This window comes from Ursus maritimus, unplaced genomic scaffold, assembly GCF_017311325.1.
Source record: "Ursus maritimus isolate PB19 unplaced genomic scaffold, ASM1731132v1 scaffold_7, whole genome shotgun sequence".
Lineage (NCBI taxonomy): Eukaryota > Metazoa > Chordata > Mammalia > Carnivora > Ursidae > Ursus > Ursus maritimus.
The window spans coordinates 40,483,322-40,505,319 of NW_024426885.1; the positions used below are offsets into that span (position 1 = coordinate 40,483,322).

The following is a 21,998-nucleotide window of genomic DNA, read 5'->3' on the forward strand; positions in this document are numbered from 1 at the left end:
AGCTTGGGAGCCACCTGTAGCTGCTGATGAGCCGGGAGGCCAGGGCGGATACAGAACTATCTCATCACTGCAGTTCCACTGGGCAGCGCTGCCGGAGGCCTTTGGGCGAGCTCCGATTTCCCATGTGGCTGGGACTCCTGGGATCTTCCAAAGAGCCTCTTTCTATAAAAAAGCAATTGTGTTTATAACCCATGAGTCCGTTCACCTATCAAAATTCAACTAGGTCTCATGCAAGGAGCCTTCCCTGACTGGCCTGCAGTCCCTGGCTCCTCCCTCCCTCTGCTGTCCTGTGTCTGCAGAGAGTCCCCTTGTCACACATGTTGCTTGCCGTCCTTGTGCTCCCTGTCACCTAGCAAGAGGCTGACGCCTAGTAGGCATTTGGTTTAGGTTGGGTTCCCTTGAAGCAAAGCCAGAAATGGCGATGCTTATGCGTGTTATTTTTTAAAAGATTTATTTATTTAGGGGCGCCTGGGTGGCACAGCGGTTAAGCGTCTGCCTTCAGCTCAGGGCGTGATCCTGGCGTTATGGGATCAAGCCCCACATCAGGCTCCTCTGCTATGAGCCTGCTTCTTCCTCTCCCACTCCCCCTGCTTGTGTTCCCTCTCTCGCTGGCTGTCTCTCTCTCTGTCAAATAAATAAATAAAATCTTTAAAAAAAAAAGATTTATTTATTTATTTTAGAGAAAGAGAGAGAGCAGGGGTGGAAGGGGCAGAGGGAGAGGAAGAGAGAATCTCAAGCAGACTCCACACCAAGCACAGGGCCTGATGTGGGGCTTGATCTCACGACCCTGAGATCATGACCTGAGCAGAAACCAAGATCCTTAACGGATTAGACCACTCAGGCGCCCCTATGCATATTATTGATTGGTAAGTGCCCCTAGGAGAGGGGGGATGATGGAAGGAGTTTAAGCCCAGCCAGGAGGTGGTCTCAGGTGGAGACAGCCTCAGCCTGACCCCACGGAGGGTGGGATGGGGGTTCTGGGGCAGGAATTGTGTCAGCGTTGGCCCCTTCGAGGCTGGGGCAGTACCGGGACTGGGGAGAGGCCAGTGACGTGCCTGGGATACAAATGCAAGGAGGTCTGCATTTCAGAGGAACCAGAGGGCGGCAGGGCTGGAGAATGGTCAGATGGCTGTGCACTTGTCCAGGGGGCAGGCTGGAGAGCTGAGCCCAAGACTAATGCAGGAGCCATGTGGATGGAGAGGAGGGGACAGCTGGGGTGGATGCGGCCCCTAGTCATTTAGAAAATACCTCTCCCATCTTGTCCTCCTTCTTGGACCCCTCTGTCTTGGCATCTGAGCATGCTGCTCCTATTCTTTGAGCCAAAGGAGCTACAGTGAAGCACAAGTCACACGGTGAGGTCGGGGAGATGGACACACAAGGAAACGTGATATAATGTTGTACCGTAGAGGGAGATGTGAGTAAGGTGCCTTGGGGACAGAAGTGGAGAGGTTTGGAAGTAGACAGAACACAACTCTGGGTCTTAGAGGCACAGAGGAGCTTAGCAGGGAGACCCTAGGCAGTAGGGGGAGCGTGTGAGCAAAGGCACAGTTGTGCAGGAGTCCACTGGTAGTGGGGGAGGGGAGCGAAATACCTCTAGGGCGCCTGTGGGTGGTGGGGTCTGGAGCCCGTTCTGGTCACCAGAGTGCATTGTTAGGCTCTCACTGTGTACGGCAGACACTTCCGAACTGACTTCATCGGACAGCCAGTCTGTATGTGTCTAAGCAAATGTCCCCTCTTGACTTTGGGATGCGGATGTGTGACGCACTTGACCTTCAGGTGGAGAGGAGAGTTGTGGAAGAGAGCTCCTCCGTGCAGCAGGACAGAAGCTGCCTCCTCAGGCACAGGCTGCCTCCGGCGAGCTGCCAGAGCCCAGCAGCACGGGCCCTGCAGCCCCTGCACCCCTGCAGAGGTGGGTATGGCAACCCGAGCGTGCCTGTTCTCTCCTTTCCTGCTCCAGTGGGCCAGATGTCCGCCCGTGCAAGCTCCCCTCTTCCAGGGAGCCCCCAAAGAGAGAGGGCTGTGTCCTTGGGAAAGTTTCATTTGGAAATATTATGTATATCAAACATAAACTCTTTTTTTAAAAATTAAGTTTGAACTGTCTGAGTTGATAAAACAAATTTCAATACACAACATAAGAGCAAAATTTTCTATGAATTAATGTCTAGGTGGAGCAAAAGGAAAAGCAATCTTTAAAAGACTGCTTTTGTTGTTGCTCTAGCTGTGTTAAAGATACGGTTTTTAGAATAATCTTCAAATCTTCTACTGTTCTCTACTCTTCAACTGAATCTGAGGGGTAACTGGGTGAGGGGCACCTGATGGAATGAGCACTGGCTGTTATATGCAACTGATGAATTGCTAAATTCTATCTCTGAAACTAATAATATAGTATATGTTAACTAAATTGAATTTAAATGAAAAATTTAAAAAAATTGATGTTATTTTTGTTGTCTCTATAAAACAAGGCACTCTTTGCCACTAGATTTTGTCTCTCCCCCTCAAAAAAATAAGCTCCCCTGACTCTCTGTAACTGGCATTTCCATTTCTCACATGAGCAAATAGACTCAGAGAGGGTAAGTAATTTTGCCAAAGTCACATAGCCAGTAAGTCACGATGCTGATACCCACACTCCAGGCTGCTTGATTCAAGAGAGCCATGCTCTTTGCGTCTTCTCGTGCCCTCCACCATGCTGTTTGCTTAGTTTCAGAGAGAAGCACAGAGACCCAGAGCTCCCTGGAGCCCAGTCTGAGCACCTCAGCACACAGTCACCACAGCCTCTCGGTTAGCAGGTAAGCAGCAAGGTGTGCAGGTGTCGGCCGTTTGTGGGGACTGCTGTTTCTTCTTGACTGATTACTGATGCGAAACCTTTTGCTTCTCCAGAAAAAGCTGATCCTATTCCAACGGCAGGTGAAAAACAAAACAAAACAGACCCCTCATTTAAGCAGATGTGCAGCCGTGGTGATGAGGGGCCGGGTGGCAGCTGGGCTCTCAGGGTATCCCGTCTCCTCTGGGCATCGAGTTCAGGCCCAGTTCTGTTACAACAGCATGCCTCCGTGTTGTGATCACCTGTTGCCCCACGAGGCGGCATAACAAACGACCACAAAACACAGTGTTTAAAAATAATGGTTTACGGTGGCTCAGTCAGTTAGGCATCTGCCTTTGGCTCAGGTCATGATCTTGGGGTCCTAGGATCGAGCCCCACGTTGGGCTCCCTGCTCAGCGGGAAGTCTGCTTCTCTCTCCCCCTCTTCCTCTCTCCCCCACCCCACTCGTGCTCTCAATCTCTCTCTCTCTCTCAAATAAATAAATACAGTCTTTTAAGAAGATAATGGTTTGTTCAGCTCTCGATTATGTGAGTTGGGACATTCAGGCTGTGCTCAGCTGGAAGGTTCTTCTGGACTCTGCTGGATGCCCTTGGGCTCTGTGATCAGCCACAGCCCAGCCAGGCAGCTTCACTTCTGGGGGTGGCCGGCTGTTGTCTGGGGCAGCCCCAGTTCTTCACCAGCAGGCTAGCCTGAGATTGTCCTTGTGACAATGGCAGAGTTGAGAGAGAGAGAGAGAGGGAGGGAGGGGGGAAGGGACAAAGGGAGAGAGATGCAAAGGGCATGGGTCGGGGAGAAGAAGGGGCTGGTTTTGGAATCAATCTAACACAATGCTTGAATCTGCTCAAAACCCACAGGGGACCATATCTTCCCACATCTGGAACATAAGGAATTTTGAAACTTGGGTGTTTATTTCTTTACATATTGATTTGTTGTCCTTCCACGGTTCAACCAAGGGCTGTGGCAATATTGACGTCACATACACAGGTGGGGCCTTGACTGGATGCTGTAGGGTTTACCTCACAGTGATTTTTTTTCCTGCTATTTAAAACCCTATTTTCTATTTTCCCAATGAAAACAGCTTTTTTTTTTTTTTTGGATTCCATAAACAATGCATTTTTTTTATTTTACCAAAACATTTTGAACGATATATAAAATTCTAAGCAGGAGAGTCAGAACCCCCTGTGAGCCCATCACTGGCTTCAAGCTGTTCAGGAGCTGGGTCATAGGACCTGCCTGTCCTGGGCACAGCGAGCTGAAGAAGGGCTGTGGGGTGGGGAAGAAGTGGACGGGGGCCTTGCACCTCCTATCCAGCCCCGCTCCTGTGACTGTAGCCTCAGCGGCCTCACCGGAAAAAATGGGTATGGTAACTCCCCCCGTAGACGTGGGGCGAAGGGAAAGCAGCGGACACACCCCGCACGGCTGAGCACCTGCGCGCCGTGGGCTTTCACTGCTGGGGGCTGTTTCCATCCTGCATCATCTCTCCCCTTCTTGACCCACCGGCCAGCGCTCTTCCAGCAGAAGCTCCCCAAGGGCTTCGCGACGGACAGCAGCTCTGCTCCAGTGCTGCTCTCTCTGTGGCAGCAGAAAGCTCACAGCCGGCAGCTCCTTCTCAGAGGGCTTTTCCGCAAAGAAAAGGGAAGGTGAGCAAAAGAGGACCGAAGGACATTCTCCAAAGAGGTTTGAGTGGCGAGTTGTGTGTGGCTGACACCGTCGTGGAAAATGGGCAGGGTCCTCTGTGGGCTGGGGTTGGGGCAGGCTCCCTGGGCTGAGATTTCCAGCATTAGACTGAAACTTGACATTTGACGATTATCATACGATTTCTCTCATCTATGGAACATAAGAACTAGGAAGATGGGTAGGGGAAGAAAGGGATAAAGAAAGGGGGGGTAATCAGAAGGGGGAATGAAGCATGAGAGACTATGGACTCTGAGAAACAAACTGAGGGCTTCAGAGGGGAGGGGGGTGGGGGAATGGGATAGGCTGGTGATGGGTAGTAAGGAGGGCACGTATTGCATGGTGCACTGGGTGTTATACGCAACTAATGAATCATCGAGCTTTACATCGGAAACCGGGGATGTACTGTATGGTGACTAACATAATACAATAAAAAAAAACATTAAAAAAAACCCTTGACATTTGCAAGCTGGGGCAATAGGTGTTTATTGGGTGGGCTTGCGGAGGTGGACGCTGTGTAGGGTAGAAGGTGGATGGGGTCAGGTCCCACCGTTCAGGAAGCTGATTGCCATCAATGTGGGGTGGGAGCAAAACAAGGTTTGTGATAAAAGGGCCCAGTATACTTGGAAAGAGCCTTCTGAGCAGGCAAAGTGCAGGGGCAAAGGTCTGGGAGGGGCAGAGGAAGAGAGGTTCTCCAATCTGCTTGGTACAAAGGGTAATAGATTTGGGCAAGTTGGGGAGCAGAGGCTGCAGAGTGGCCAGGCCAGCCCGCCCTGGCCTTGACGTCCAGGCCGACAGGAGGGACAATGTCTGGCAGCCCCTGCAGTGTGCTCGTGCCTCCGGGGACCCTGTCTGCTTGCAGGCAGGCTGGTCTCTACTGAGGGTCCAGCTTGCTAAGCCTGTGCTGGAGGATGAGATCAGGGCTGGTCTCGGGGTGCACCCTCTGCCAGAAACAGCCCTGGCATCAGCCAGCACAGCCACTTCCGGTATTTGGAAGAAAAGCACCCCTTCCTTGAACAACACTGCCATTAGCTGAAAATTGTTTTAGTAACCACACAAGCACTCAGTGGGCGCGAAGGGATAAGGGTCTGCTGGAGCAGGGACAGGCCCCCTCCTTGGCTCTTCGCTGAGGAGGCTGCCTTCACCGGGCATTCTCTCTGTCCATCTGCATCCCTTTGGGAACATCAGACCCAGATGCCCCAGAAAGCCTTCGTCTGTCTGCCTATCTGTTGCAGAGAGATTTGCTCAGAGCTCCTTAACCAATTTGACATGAGTTGAGCCTAGCGTAGCCTCGGGACGTCCTCTCCCTTATGGCTCTGGACTCCCACACTCCCCGCCGGCCCCTGCTGCCCTCAGAGACCACTCTCACGTCCTCATGTAGACAGGGTCGGGGGGCCTTCTTCCCCTCCTTTGGTTTTTCTCCATGATCACTCACCAAGGACGCTTCTACTGGAGATTCTCACAGGACACACGTCATGCGCTGGTTGGCCCTTTGGGCTTTTGCAACAGGAGTCTGATTGGTTCCCTTGGGGGGCACATTAGTAGGCCCACCCAATCCTATCACTCTCAGGTGTTGGATTTGGGCAAGTTTCTTAACCTCTTGGAGCCTCAATTTCCTGCCCGATGGGTTGAGAATATGCACCCCACAGGATGGTGGCTGGGTCTGACTAAAGATAGGTATGAAAGTATTTCCCCATCACGAGTGTGGTACAAACAATGTAAAATTAGAAATAGCTGTCCATGCATGTTATTGATTCAACATACAGAGAAAGATGTTTCATTCAATTGAAATCTAAAGGTATTTTTGCTTTAGAAAATCTCCAGCATATAATATATATTTGAATTATAAAACATGTTTTATAATTTTGATACATATAAAAGATTATGTAATGATGCATGAATTATGAAATGTACAATGAAGTGAACACCCAACTTAAGAGCGAGGACATTGCTAAGAGCACAGTACCCACTGCCAAGACATTGGCTTTGAGATGCCCAGCCTCGCTGGGGCCTCAGCCCAGTTGAGCCCCATTTCCCCAAAGCCTGTTTCCTGCTGGCTCTGGGGAAAGGAGTGCTGGTTAGGGGGTGAGGGGAGGTGAGTGAATTGGGGAAGCCCAGTCCCAGAGCTGGGGGGCCAGATCCCCTGGAATGTGACTTCTCTTCTGGACCATGAGTGACTTTGAGTGTTTTTCCCAGTTCTCTAGACCAGAGTTCGTCTTGCTGGCTGGAGAGGCCCCGGTGACTTTGCATCTGCCCGGCTCAATTGTGGTAACTTAACTGCTGGGTTAACTGGGGAGGGGCAGGGGGTGCTGAGGGAACCACCCTGCTGGGCAGGCCTGGAGGCTGATTGACCTCTGACTGGGGTCTCAGGCTGGGAGGGCCCTGGGGGGTGCTCACTCGCTCCTCCAGATTCCTGCCAGAGCCCTCCACCGAGTCACACTCCTGCTTCCTGTCCTTCAACACTTCCTCTTCTCCTTGAACAGGAGCCCTCTGCTACTTCTGGTTCAGCTCCCTTGTCTTTCCAGACTCAGCTCAACTTGGTCCCCTTAATGAGTCAGGAAATATTGTTTAAGCATCCAGCAGGTGCCAGGCACTACTCCAGACCCCAGATCGTTCATGTGAACAAAATAGAGTCCTTTCCACGTGGAGCTTACATTCTAGCATATTTGCATTTGTCTAGTTTCTGAGGTGGAAAAGTCAGTCTTCCTTCCCTTAGCCCTGCTGTCCCAGTCCCAGGAAGACTGTGGATCCCGGAGAGGTTCAACCTCTGTATGGAGAGACATTTGGTACCTGGACTGGAGATGGGTGAGAGGCTTGTCCCTGCTAAGACCCACTGAAAGAGCTTTGGTGATACCAGCCCAGAGTGGGGACAAGCCACCGCCATGCCCTGCTCCAAGATGTCTTGGGGGAGGTGGTGTGCGCTTCTCGGACCCTTCCGGAGCCAGTCCCCTGCAGAGGAAGGGAATGATAGGCTCCCCTGGGTGGAGAGTAGAAAGGGTGAGTGGGAGGGACAGGTTGAGGGGGCTGGAGCACCATGAGTGGGCATTAGCAGCCAGAACCCGTCCTGGCAGGTGGGGACATGGAAGCTCATGAGCAGCTCCATTGTCCCTTGGGACCTCACGTAGAAAACACATGTTCAAGGACACAGTTATTAAGAATTTCAAGAGGGCACTTGCAGAGCATTACACCCAAGCAGAGGGCCCTTCAGAGCACATGCGGTGCCCCCCCCACCTCTCTCCCAGCCCCTGTACCAGGGTGTCTCAGAGTATACTGTGTGATGAGCCCTGCCCAGAATCATAGGGGAAACCTCTCCCACAGGGTCCTCAGGTCTCTACTGGCCCCTGGAGTGTGGGGCTGCCCCTGGGTGCCATGAGAGATAAGGTGTGGCCATCAAGTCACACATGCCAGTGTCCATCCATGACTGTCCTCTAATGAGGACTTTCTGGGGGGAGATCTGGGGGACACAGGGGATACTCAGCCTATGTCCTTAGGGAGGCCAGGGCTCTGAGCACAAGGTAGGGAGTGGGCAGCTCTACCCTCCAGGACACAGACAAGGGTTTTGAATCAGACCTGAAAGACTGATAGGAACTTGCTGTTATGGGAAAGGAAAGGAAGAGTATTCTGGGCAGAGGGCATTGTGTGCAAGGACACAGGCCGACAAGCCCACGCGGTGGCAGAATGATGGGGCATTCTGGGTGGCTGAGCAGTGGCAACTGTGGTCAGGGTGGGGTGTGGTGGCAGATGAATCTGGAATTAATCTGAGCAGGGTGAAGCGAGAAAGCAGACTGCTGCTCATCTTCGGATGTGGCCCTGCTGACCCATGTCTGGATTCAGAGCACTCCCCATAGCCTCTGCCTTTTCACTGGATCCATACCCACCACCCCTAGTCTCTCTGCTGGGCTGTCCCCAGAGGGACAGATTCAGGGTCCCAGAGGGACAGATTTGACACCCCTGGGACATCTGGTCCAGCGATGAGGGCCCTGAGCAGCCTAAGCCCTCCCAGGAAGTGGAGCCCATGGGACAGCTGGGATTTCAACAAAGGGGAGGCATCTAGACCCGCTCCCAGCCTTCATGGTCCCTGTGGAGCCTGGCAGGGAGCGTGCATTTGAGCCCCGTTCTGCCTCTTACCAACTCTGGCACAGTCCCTTGCTATCCGTACTGTCCCTTACTGCCAAACAAGTTCCTTACTATCTCTGAAACCCATCTCTCCTCTGCTGTATGGGAACCCTAACGTACTTATTTCTTAGGGTTGTTTGTCATTACGTGAGACGATGTGTATAAAATACTCAGCACGGTAGCCAGCCCACAGCAAAGACTCCATGTCTTGTGGTTATTGTTACAACTGATACTATTTGTTTTCAGACCAAAAAAGGGAAATCCTACTTGGCTCTCAGGGACCTCTATGTGGTGCTGTTGAGCGGGCAGCGTCTGGAGGTGAAATGTGACATGATGTCTACAGCGGGAGCCGTCTTCGGTGCTGTCATGTCCTTTGTCAACCTTGCAGAGCTCGCCTACTTTGGCTTGGCTTACGTGAAAGGTAAGTGGCTCCTGGGCAGCCCATGTAACCCAGATCTCTGGGTACCTGGGCACCGTTCCTTCAAAAAAAAATGGCTTGAGGCTGGGAAGCGTCACCTTGCATGTCTAGACATCTGTTAGCACGGGGAAGGCTTCCAGGGCTCATTGCAAAGTGTCAAGGAAGCTCAGAAGACTATAACGAAAGAGTGTGTGAAAGATAGTGTGGGTTTCTGTAAGGTGCTGGGTCGGGCTGACCAATCTTAAAGCATTGAGGTCAGATAAGTGACGGTTGAAAGCATTTCCGTGTGGGTGGGAATACGAAATGGTGCAGCCACTGTGGAAAACAGAATGGTGGTTCCTCAAAAAGCGAGAAATAGATTTATCACGTGATCTGGCAATTCCACTTTTGTACACGTGCCCCAAATAATCGAAAGCAGGGTCCTCAAGAGAGATTTTTACACCCATGTTTGTAGGAAACTTGTTCACAGTAGCTAAAATGGGGAGGCAACCCACATGTCCATTGACAGAGGAATGTGTAAGCAAAATGTGGTGTCTACATATAATGGAATGTTAGCCCACCTTAAAAAGGAAGGAAATTCTGACATATGCTACAACATGGAGGCACCTGGAGGATGTCATGCCAAGTGAAGTAAAACAGTTGCAAAAAGACAAATATTGTGTGACTCCACCTGTGTGAGTACCTAGAATAGTCCAAGTCGTAGAGACAAAAAGCAGAATGGTGGTTGCCAGGGGCTGAGCGGAGGCGGACTGGGCGATATGGTTTGATGGGCTTAGAGCTGCAGTTCCACGCCATGAAGATGCTGGAGCTGGACGGTGGTGACGGCTGCACAACCGTGTGAATATACTTAATAGTACTGAGCGTACATTTAACTGTGGTTAAGATGGTAAATTTGTTATTATGTGTATTTGACCACAATAAAAAATTAAAAAAAAATTTCCATCTAGTCATACAGGACTGATGGGAAATGGGCACCCCACCCAGGAGCGTAAGTTAAGAATCCATTATGAAGACCCTGAAGGAAAGCCTTCTTCCCTTCCTCCCATCTCTGCCCTTCCATTAAGGGGCTCCTATTTCCATCTACGCAAATATACCTTTGCGGTTGGTGAAGCTCTTTAACCACTGCGTGGGAAAATGGGAAAGAGGCGGGCTTGGGATCATTTGCGCTGTCAGGTTCAAGTCCGGCTGTGCCATCCGTCTTGCTTAGGAGTCGACATCTCGGCGTTCTTCTATTCTCCCAGCCCCGATGGGAGGAGCTCGGGAGCTTGTGCGGCGTTATTCAGTGTGCCATGGGGGGGGGTGTCCTCTCCCCACAGCTCTCCGCAGACCTCAGGAAGAGCCCTCTCCTAAATAAAACTGAACAACTGCTATATGCTTTGATGTGATGGACTGACCTTTGCTTGATCTTTTGTAAAGTGTGAATAGAAGAATCTTTAGGAAACATTGTATTTTTATTGATATGTAACATGCAACGGACAGGCACCCAGTGCGCTTGCTCTGAGTCCAGCCTTGCACTTATCCCGGATTGCTTCCTCCCAGTCAGGTGCCTCCCAGACCCCTCCCTGTGGACATTCTAGAGCTGCTTCCCTGGGGCGTCCTGGGTAAATCATTCAAAAGTCACCAGTCTGGGGTTTGGAAATAAACCCACTTGGGAGGGTTTTCTAGCCAAACTATAATGGAGACCTGCGTATGGCTTGGAGAGAAGTGGCCCTAAGGGAAGGGTGAGTTGGTGTGGGGAATCAGACTCAGCACCAAGGGCTGAGAGCAGAGGGGACGAAGGTCTGGGCGCAGCATGGTGAATGCTATTTGAACTTCTCTGGACACCTCCCTTCCTTTCCCCAGCATGCACAGCTTTTGAGAGAAAAGGTTGGTTATCCACTTAACAGATCTGCTTTCCAAAGCTTGGCACAACTTCTGTGCCCAGGCCACTTGCTATCGTGTGGCCTCTGGGCTGAGAGGGGGAAGCATGGAGGAGGGTGTGGGGCAGGGCGGGGCAGGGCTGGGGCAGACCTGCAGGGGTCCCAGAAGGAGTGAGGAGGGCTGTCAGGCTTCACCTTGAGGAGAACAGAGGGACAGAAGCAGTGCCTGAGGGGCTGGGGCTGATTCAGCCTCCCTCGCAGAGCTGCTGGAGGACAGACTCCGTAGGAGCAGAAGTCCTGAGCTTGGATGGGAGTTTCTAAGCCGGCCACATTCAGGTCAGAAGGCAAAGGTGACTTCGCTCATGCCCTGTCTCGGTTTACTGGGGCTGCTCAAGTAAAATACTGCAGACTAGGAGGGTTAAACCATAGATCTTTATATCTCACAGTTCTGGAGACTGGGAAGTCCAAGATCAGGGTTGGAGCAATGGTCAGGTTTGGGGTTTGGCTCCTGGCTCCCAGATGGCTACCTTCTCATGGGGTCCTTACATGGCAGAGAGAGTGAGCCCTGGTCTCTTCCTCTTACTACACGAATCCCATCATGGGGGTCCCACGATAAACCTAGCTACCTTCCAGAGGCTCCACCTTACCACCGCTACATTAGGGGTAAGAACTTTCGGGAGATAAAAGCATTCAGTCCGTATCGTGCCAATGGCTGGGGAAGCTTGGGGTTAGTCCAGTTGAGACAGAGGGCCTGGCCCACGGCAGGAGTGGAATGAATACTCATTCCTTTGTTTTTCACCCATCTGCATAGGGCAGTAGCTGAAAGGCAGCTATGAAGTGATACCTTCTCTGAAATAAATGATCACGTTTCTCCTCTTGGTGCCGAGTTCCTCTTCCTTGACTCTCTCCTCCTTGTCTCTGACTCCTGGCCTCTCGCAGACCCAGCAAAGGTCCTGTGGTGACAGGTGTCCGGAGGACTTGCTTCCTGCTCTCTCCCGCCCTTTGAGGTCTCCTGTCTGACCCTTCTGGGCAGAGCTCAGGGCTGTGGGTCTGAATGGGTGGTGCTCGCCTGACTGTTTTTCCCTCTCTACTTTCATTTCAGGGAAAGAGTTCTTTTTCTTGGACCACGAAACCAGGTTATGCAAGATAGCCCCTGAAGGCTGGAGTGAGCAGCCCCAGAAGAAGACCCCCTCGGACACCTTCACACTCTTCCTGAGGATAAAGTTCTTTGCCAGCTGCTGTGCACAACTGCAGTGAGTGCTCCAAAATTCTTCATTCGTTCCTGCAGGGACCTGTGGATGTGCTGGCTGACGTCAGAGTTAGAGATAATGGGTAGCAAGTGCTTGGCGAATTGTAAATTACGTGTAAAGAACAACAGTCCTTGTGGTTGATCACGTTGATTAGATTCCAATATTAAACAAAAAAGGGGGGAAGTCAGTGTTTGGGCCCCGGTCAAAACGAAGTTGCCCTTTTGTTTCAGACATGGTCCACCCAAAGTCAAACTTCTCCCTTGTCCCCAGCATGACCCTCCCTCAGCAGCCCAGCGTTCAGGGTTGGAGGAAAGATTAATGTATGACTGTGGAGTTGGGTCATTGCCTCTTTATTCCTTTGCTTACTAAAAACATCATCCGAATATCAGTTTTCTCACTTGAACCGCAGCAACAAGCATCTCTATGGGCGTTGTGTCAAGTGCCAGGCACAGAGTAGTCCTCAACTCGGGGCAGGAGGCACGATGTGGACAAAGGAGACCACACTGGTCTTACTGACTTTGCGTTCTGGGTTCTGTTGGCTTGTATCCTATCTTTTGTCTTTCCCTGCTTCCCGGACTGTGAAAACCCTCTGGTTTTAGTGTTCTCCTTCCCCCCCAGCATTCCAGTGGCCTTTATTCCTGCATCTCTCTCCCAGGCACAGCCAGACAAGGCATCAATTTTATCTGCAGCTTCGGAAAGACATCCTGGAGGAGAAGCTCTACTGCAATGATGAGACACTGCTGCAACTGGCGGTCCTTGCCTTGCAGGCTGAGTTTGGCAATTACCCCGAGGAGGTAGGGGTGGAAACCTGGGTCCCATGGTGGGGTCATTGGAGAAGCAGTTATGGGAAAGGGGGGAACTATTAGAAATATGGAGACTGAGACTTTGAGAAGTGTTTTCAGCGTCTATCACTAAGATTGAGGTAAATGGTATCCATTCATCTATCCATCCACCCATCCATCAATGTACCTACCTATATGTCCCTCCACCCACCCATGTATCCACCCATCCATCCACCCATTCATCCACCCATCCACCTGTATGTCCAACCACCCAGCCACCTATCCATCTAACCATCTAACCATCTAACCATCTAACCATCTAACCATCTAACCATCTATCCATCCATCCATCCATCCATCCATCCATCCATCCATCCATCTATCCATCCATCCATCCATCCATCCATCCATCCATCCATCCATCCGTCCACCCATCCACCCATCCACACATCCAAAAAGCTTTCATTGAGTGCTCTTCACTAGGCTCTGGGGGATACAAAGATGAGCAAGTCAAGTGTATACATTGTAATGTAGTTCTAATCTAAGGGTTCTCCTGAAAACAATAATTTAGTAATTTATTGAGTTCCCATCATTATCATCATCATTACCACCAGTAATAGACAACCTTTATTAAGAGATCACACTGTACTTACTGTTGACCTAGACATTTTCCATAGTTGTTAACTCACTCAGTCCTCACAGCAGCATTGCTATTACTCTCATGTTGGGGAAGAACAATCTGAGACTCATGTGGCTGGAGAATGGTAAAGTCTAAATTTGAGCCTAGGTGTGTCTGACTCCAAGGCCAGTGCCGATTCTGCTGGACACACTGCCTCTCAAAGTCTCTAATCTTTTTGACCAAGCCCTTGTCCCTGCAGCAGAACCACATGTAAGTTTCTTTGATTGAATTTGCCTGCGATAGTCCTGTGTTACTGTCCTCGGGGACTTTGTAGAGGTTACTGGTTATTTAATTTGCAGATACATCAAAGTTGGGAAGGATGATATTAATACATTCACTTACTTATTTAAGATTCAAAATGGGGACAGCAGGCAGGAAAGAGAGAGCAGCCAGGTGAGCTATGACAGAGAGCCGGGCAACTTTGCTCTGGGTTCCCAAATCCCCCACCCATGTTCCAGATGAGGGCAAAGGGGCTTGGCAACAGACCTCAACTGAAACTGAGTCATGTGACCCAGCGGTGTGACATGCCATCCCAATGCGGAGTCCGCATCAGTGAAGGTGGAGAGGGAAGAGCGAGGAAGGTGGGCTCCCCACCAGCCCACTGGGCTTGATCTTGGTGGGTATTGCCATTGTCATGTGAGAAAAGCTGGGTGCTTCTAGGAAGTGTTGAACTTGGAGAAGATACACTCAAGAGAGGACCTGAGGACTGTGTGAAGGAGGAATCCGTTGCTCAAAAGGAAGAAAAGTACGAGGTCCAATCCCTATACCCCTGGGCCTTTGCATGCTTTTCCTGCAGCCTCTGCACCGTCATCCCCACCTTACCCACCCTCCACAACTTCCTGGCCTCTCTATAAGTAGAAGAACCCCCCCTCCACCCTTGGGTGCTTTTTGACATCTCCTTCCCACCTCTTGGCCAGGATAAGTGATGATTCAGTGCTGTCCTGATAGCAAGTGACAGAAAATCAAGCTCAGATTGGCTTGAATAAAACGTGTAATTTATTATCCTGCAAGACCAGGTCCTCCCTACCTTTTTGACAGGCTTCTCTAGTCCTTTTATGGCGTACCTGGTAGCTCCTTCTTCTCTCCTTTTAGCCTCCAGGGCTGGGGGCTTAACCATGCCTAGGGCTTGCTGGGTGTAGGGACTCAAAGGACATCAGCAGGCCTCGGGCTTCCTGCGTCTCTGGGCTGTGCTCTCCTCCACAGGTCTGTGTTCAGCGGCTTCTAGAGTCTACCCTCCAAGTTGCAACCTTGCACCAAAGGGAGGGGCTTCCTCTCTCTCCCTCTTTCTCTGTCTCCCTCTCTCTCAGCAATACTGTAGAAATCCTGCAGTTCTCTCTCATTGGTTCTGATAAGGTCATGTGTCCACTCAAGCCAGTCACTGTGGCAGGAGATGTCACGCTCTGATTTGTTAGACTTGAGTTACATGGCAACCCTGAGAACCAGAGTAGAGTTCACACTATGCAAAGGCATGGACTGAGAGGGAGGAGAGATGGCTTCCATTTCCGGAAAGAGGGGGAGCAGTTGCACATGGCTAAAAATATGTCTACCACCATTGAGCACTTAGTGGTCAGCCATGCTACCTCTTTGGTGACCAAAGGAGCTGTGTTTGGCTAAAGTTCTGAGTCTGCTGGGGTCATTTGGTCTGACCTCATGTTATGGGCTGAAGTATGTTCTGTTCCTTCAAAATTTGTATGTTGAAGCTCTAACCCCTAGTATTCAGAATATGACTGTATTTGGAGATGGGGTCTTCAAAGAGGTGGTTATGTCAAAATGAGGCTTTCTGGTTGGGTCTTACTCCAATCTGACTGGAGTCCTTATAAGAAGAGATTAGGACACAGAGAGAGACACCACGATGCAGGAGCACAGGGGAGAGACCATATGGAAACACAGGGAGAAGACGGCCATCTCTGAGCCAAGGTGAGAGGCTTCAGAAGAAACCAACCCTGCCGACACCTTGATCTTGGATTTCTAGCTTCCAGAACTGTGAGAGAATAAATTGCCGTCATTTAAGGCACCCAGCCTGTGGTATTTGTTATGACAGCCCTGCCAACGAACACACCTGGAGTCTGAGAAGGAGAAGCTCCAGCCACCACCCAGTGTGGACGCCGCGCAGAGAACTGTGGTCTTTGTCCTCACACAGCACGGCGTGGGGAGCGCAAGGGTGTGTGACCTTCGTCCCAGCTTGCCTGCTTCGCCTCAGTAACTGGGTGTAAGAGCAAGGACAAACTCAAACGCTAAAATGGTTCTCGAGAACAGTGGCTTTCAAGTGTTCTGTGCCATGACCCCTGACAAAACAACAACAAATAGACACGATAACCCAACCCACACGCACATGTACGTGGAACAGAATCGAAGCGAAAGTTTAGGAAATAAGATGCACCCTTTCTTTATGTGCTGTGCCCTGGGATTGCCTCGTCTGTTCAAGTTCGTTTTTAAAATGCTGGGTATGAGCTATCAATCATTAGCTCACTAATGTGTTACAAGCTGCCGTTTGAAAAACCGTATTTAGACTATACCAGAACCATTTTGCTCTCCTCCCGGTACAGAAGCTACTGCCACGTCCAGAGTCTTCCAAGGTCCTCTTCACGCCCTCAGCCTGCTGCGTTTTTCTTCCCAGCGTTACCGCCGCCTGGCACGGTGCTCGTACTTAGGATCAGCCACCCTCCACCTCCAGCTCCTTCCCCAGCCCCTGTGGAACCTCGACCTCTCTCACTGCGGTGCCCCAGAGCGGTCCCAAGACGCTCTCTGCTGTCCCCGTGTGCCCCCAAAGGCACACCTTTTCCTTTTCCCTTGCATGTGTAAAGGCGACAGATGACACACACCCACTCTTTTGGGCCCCCACTCCCTCAGTCCTCATGTATGGAGGGCCTGCTCCGTCCTCGGTATCCTCCAAGCCCTCTGTCAACCCTGCAAAGCCCGTGTCATTTCCACCCGTGACTGAGAAAGATGGCACTTCTGTGAGGCTGGGGAAGCTAGTGAGAGCCCAGCCGGGACTCACTTCCAGGGCCTTGCTTCGCTGTGTGCCTGGCGTTGGGGTGGGCACATCAGAGGGTGTCGGGGAGACTCAGACAGGAGGGCCTGTCCCTGTGTCTGTGTCACTGAGGGGGCCTGAGGGGAGGGCTCCTGCTCTGTCACTGCGGTTTTAGCTGAAACGGCCGGGAGGCTTGGGGGGGCTGGGGGACGAACGTCCTGTACCCTCCGAAGGGACTTCTATTTTGTTTGATAAATGGTTCTGGTGCTGGGGACAAAATTAATTCGGAAACCACTGCAGTGAAAGACTGGGAGCCACTGAAGAATTCTAAGCAGGGAAGTGACATGATTACATTTGCATTTTAAAAAGGGAGACAAAGACATTTTGGTATAAAAATAAATCTCCTTAATCACTTCATTGCGGCAGAACAGCTTTCCTCGGGTGCGTTCCCTTGTAGCCTTTGATGACCTGCGGGGACTTCATACCGGTGCAAACCGTGCCACGTCCGAGTTGCATTGTGCTTTCCCCCTTGATGGCAGATGTCTTCCCGTGACCTTCTTAATGACCATTCAGGATGGTTATGTGGCACGCCACATCGGGGGGGACCTTTGCTCCCCTCCCCATCCCCTCACGGTTGGGCGGCACCTGGAAGGGCCATGGAAGGGGTAATACTGCTATTATTGTTCCCGTTGCTTCCCGTCTTCCTTTTGTATGAATGACATAGAAATCAATGTTCGGGGCTTTTTTATGTTAGGGCTTTTTTAGGTCCATATTGACTTCTTCTCTTGGTCATAGTCCTAGCTGGGTCAAAGGTCCTTAGTACTTTCAGGTTCACAGTGAAATTGAGCGGAAGATATGGAGATATCTCATGTACTCCTTTGCCCCCACACATGCATGGACTGGCCCATCATCAATGCCCCCCCATCAAAACCGTTCATGGATTCCAGCTGATGGACCTACATCGAAACATCACTGTCCCCCAGAATTCATCATTTACATTCACGTTCCCTTTTGGTGTTGTACATTCTATGGGTCTGAACAAATTTCTAATGACATATATTCATTAGTAGAGTTTCATACAGTTGTTTCACTGCCCTAAAAATCTTCTATGCTCCATATATGTGTTCCTTCTTCTCCACCCCACTCCCCAACCATCCCCTGGCAATTACTGATCTTTTTACCTCTCCATAGTTTTGCCTTTTCTAGAATGCCATGTGGTTGGAATCATATAGTCCGTGGTCTTTTCAGATTGACTTCTTTCACTTGATAGGTGTTCAAGTTTCCCTCATGTCTTTTGTCTTTTCATGACTTGGTGGTTTGTTTCCTTTTAGTGCTGAATAATGTTCTGTTGTCTGGATGTCCCGCACTTGATTTATCCATTCACCTCCTGAAGGACATCTTTTGTTTCCAAGTTTTGGCAATTATGAATGAAGTTGCTATAAACACCCGCGTGCAGGCTTCTGTGTGGACATAAGTTTTCAACTCCTTTGGGAAAATAGCAAGAAGCATGATTCCCGAATCATATGGTAGGACTATGTTTGGAAGATGCATTGTCTTCCAAAGCGGCCGGGCCGTTTTGCGTTCCCACTGGCTTCAGGGGAGAGTTCCTGTGCCTCCACCTCTCACCAGCACTTGCTGCTGTCAGTGCTCCGGATCTGGGCCATGTTAATAGCATCCCGAAGGCTTGCTTTAGGGAGCAGGTTGCTCGTCAGTTTCTTTCCGTTTGTGTCTCTGAGCTGAGCCCAGAACTGGTGTAGGCTAGCTCTCAGCTGAGGATTCCGAGTCCACAGCACAGAACGGAGATGGTGCATCTCTGAGACTTCAACACATAAATGCTAAATGAATAAAAGAAACAAAGTTTTAGGGCCAGGGTTTTGCTGTGCCTTTCGGGAAGTGGCTTGGCATCATGGAGGGTGTGAGGACTTTGGGTGACGGAATCTTGTTTCTGTCACTAAGTGGCGTGATCTTGGCCCTATTGAATGCCTTCCTCCCTTGTTCGTTTTGTTCATCTTGCCAGTGGCACTAATAATATCATCCTTGTAGGATTACTGTGGGATCGAAGGAGCTGATGTGTTCTGAGGACCACCTGGTGTACAGAAGGGTCTTAAAGACAGGTGGCTCCTTTCTTCTCTCCCTTCTATTCATGTCATTTGAATTAGGCCAACTTCTAATTCAGCAGAAAATGCTACCCTAGGTGGCACTTCAAGGGAGGGTCCTTGGCCTGGGGCCCTACCTGGGGTTTGGATTGCAGACAGGCTTCTGTTGTGCTCAGAGTTCCATAGAAGGCATCTTGGTTATGCCCCTTTTCTTCTGCATCTTTCCAGCAGATAGAGGGTAAAGCCTATTTTCGGGTTGAAGACTACATCCCAGCAAGTCTGATTGAGAGGATGACTGCTGTCCGGGTCCAAGTTGAAGTCTCAGAGATGCACCGTCTCAGTCCTGTGCTCTGGGGAGAGGATGCCGAGCTGGAGTTCTTGAGGGTGAGGCCTCTGTACCTCTGGAGGGGGTTCTGGTGTTCAAGGGCATACAGCCAGCCCTTTCCTCTGGAGCTTTCTCTGGGGGGGCGGATGTGCTCAGACCCACATGGAGGTATGAACAAGGGACTTGAGACATTGGGAGGGAGGAAACTCTAACATTCTGCAGGGCAAGGAGAAGCTTCAGGAGGCAGGTGCTTTGGGAATGATTCCCCCCAAATGGGTAGGATTTAGTAGGCTGGGTGGATAGGGCAGGGCCTTTCTTTAACCATAAAGCTCACAGTCACTTTTCTATGAGTGAGGAGACCACATCTCGCACAGAGACACATGGGACAACTAAAGTGCCAAACTGGGGTATGGAACAAAAGCAAAGCCACTGGAAGACCTCAAGTTTCCAGCCTTCCAGGCAACCGTCCTCAGCACAGCACAGATGGTGTGGTGCATGCATACGGGTAGAGCTCTGGTGCACACTCTCTTCAGCCCTCAAGCAAAAGCAGTGGCATTTGAGTCCCCCATATCTGTGGGCACACACGGGGCCTAGGATGAAGAGCCTTTGTACACTCCACGACTTACTTGTTGTGGGTCAGGCGCTGCGTGGAATGGAGACAGAAAAGACGTGCTCCTTGCCCCCAGGGAATCCCAAGTCTCACAGGGAGGACAGACAGGTACCTAGAGACGGGCACAGGGTGCTGTGTGATGAGAACAATAACGAGGAGTCAGGGAGTGGCTGCTCTTGCCTGTGCAGATGGAGCTGGGGGGAGGGGGCATGTGGGAGGAACCCCCTCACCCTACCCCAGCTCGGCTTCCCCAGGTCCTCAGGATACCTGGCTGGCCTTTAGAGCTGAAGAGGAGTTTCAAAAGAAGCTCCGGATTTGTACATTTCTCTGTACAAGTCTCCCCAGATGGATAGGAAGCGTGTCCATGTTGCTTGCCTTTAGTAAAGATGGACATTTGAAAGCAGAGCTGCCCAGGCGAGATCTGGCCTTTTCTTTTTGGTCACTGAGCAGCCTGTCTGCAAGACCTCGCACATGTAGACCCATAAGCACTTCATGTGAGAATCCCCGGTGGGAAGGAGCTCACTGCTTTCTACCATCCAGGCTCCGGGCACGTTCCTTGTCAAGACAAAGCGGCCTTCCTTTGATGAGGGACAAGCGGGCACGTCAAAGCCATCAGCAGGCATCTGAGGGAGGGTGGCGGCTGAACCACAGAACCAGTAGGCAGGCCAAGGGCTCGGGTCTGCGGAGGCCTCTGTAGGACCAAGAATGCCCACCTGCTCGCCCCTCCCCAGGCTCCAGCTTTGTTCGTCCTGCTCTCTGTGTCCCTCCTTGAATGATGAAAATTGATTGTGAAGGAATCCTCCGTCTCCTAGGCAGAAATACAGGAAGGCTTTGTTTCAGTCATTGATGGAAAACAGCGAAGAGATTTGACCTCATTTGCATGCCATCTTATCAGTTTCAAGGAACGCTGGGGTTTAGGTCCGCGTGCTGGCTGGTTGGGCATGCGAGGGCTGTGTACCGCCCCTGCTGCGTGAGACCCCTGAGGGCTTTGTGACCCCATAGCACATCAGGACCCTCCTCGTTTGGGTGAGTGTTAGCTAAGCAAAATCTTCCCCCCGTAATTATAAAAGTAACAATTCGCTCATAATTCTGCCCCCTGGAGACAGCACAATTATATTTTGTTGTACTCATTCCTCTTTCTGTTCTGTGCATTCACATGTGTATACACATACACATTTAAAATTGGGTTTATATTATATATGCAGATTTGTGTATTTTTATAACCCCATCTCACCAACATTTTGAAACTTTATTTTAAATCAACACATGGTGCACCCTAAATTTTTTCTCAATACTCTGTTGTTTGGCACACGCTTTGTTTTAAATATGGGACTATTTTAAACAATCCTGAGATTAACGCTTTTGCTACATTAAGCCTTTAGCTGCATTTGTGCTTAATTCCTTAGGGATAGAATCTCATGAGTGGAATTATAGGGTCTCAGGTTGTGAACATTTGAAACATTGTTGCTATATATTGCTAAGACATTCTTCATTGCAGTCCTTTCTATACATTTCTTGTCCTCCCTACTAGGTTGTAAATGTCAGGGCCCTGAATCCTCAGAGCTCAATCACTCCCTAAACAGACACTGGATTATTTAATTACAGCTCCTCGGGGCTCCTCTCTTCCATTATCAGATGGGGCCTCTTGGCCTCCGGTTCACCGATGACTGATTCTGCTAGTTCCTCATCTCACACTGGAAGAAGCTTTGGCAGAAATCCAGTGTGGGTAAAGCTGATAACATACTCTGTCTGGAAGATTCACAACCAAATTAGCATATTAATCCCAGAACAACCTGTTCAAGGTTAACTCAATGTTTTCCAAACTTCTTCAACCAGGGAATCATTTTTTTCACGTAAACAAAGAGTTTCTATATACTATAAACACATTCCTTTTTTTTTTTTTTTTAGCTGTTGAAATCATACTGGTTATATCCTGTGTCTTACCCCATTTAGCACATAACATATGCATGCCCCAGATAGTTACAAATGCTTTGTAAATATCTTTTCTAAAGGCTACCTAATGATCCTTTTGAAGGCGGTACTTTAGGAAATATTTATCTCTGGGAGCTGGTTCCCCAACCCAAGCCTGCTACTCTGCACCGAATGTCACTATGAGAAGGGTTTGTCTGGATTATTTCAGTACACTTTCTTAGGACAGATTCCCAGGAATGGAATTATAGGGTCAAAGGGTATGAGTTGGTACGACTCTCTTGACAAAGCAGTCCATTTGTTCCAACAGTTTTCAATACAGCAAGGATGCTGCAAAGGCTGGGAGCCAGGAGAGTCTGGGTCCAGTCTAAACCTGGCTGCCTCTGTAGGGAGGAGAAAATAGTGAGATGCCCGTAAGCACATGGAGATAAAGTGGCCCTCTAAGAGGACAATTAGCAACCGCAATAC

At 50.2% G+C, this 21,998-nt stretch overlaps 1 protein-coding gene across 1 annotated transcript in view; it reads left to right on the forward strand.

Annotated features, from left to right (window-relative positions):
* The window catches only part of FRMPD2 (FERM and PDZ domain containing 2), a 77,013-nt gene that overhangs the window by 7,193 nt on the left and 47,822 nt on the right, over window positions 1–21,998 (forward strand). Inside the window, exons 5-12 of the mRNA XM_040623772.1 lie at window positions 1,777–1,909; window positions 2,699–2,786; window positions 4,326–4,461; window positions 6,692–6,763; window positions 8,858–9,032; window positions 11,991–12,141; window positions 12,794–12,932; window positions 18,895–19,050. Coding sequence (XP_040479706.1) covers window positions 1,777–1,909; window positions 2,699–2,786; window positions 4,326–4,461; window positions 6,692–6,763; window positions 8,858–9,032; window positions 11,991–12,141; window positions 12,794–12,932; window positions 18,895–19,050 — 1,050 coding nt within the window. The remainder of the gene's footprint in view (window positions 1–1,776; window positions 1,910–2,698; window positions 2,787–4,325; window positions 4,462–6,691; window positions 6,764–8,857; window positions 9,033–11,990; window positions 12,142–12,793; window positions 12,933–18,894; window positions 19,051–21,998) is intronic.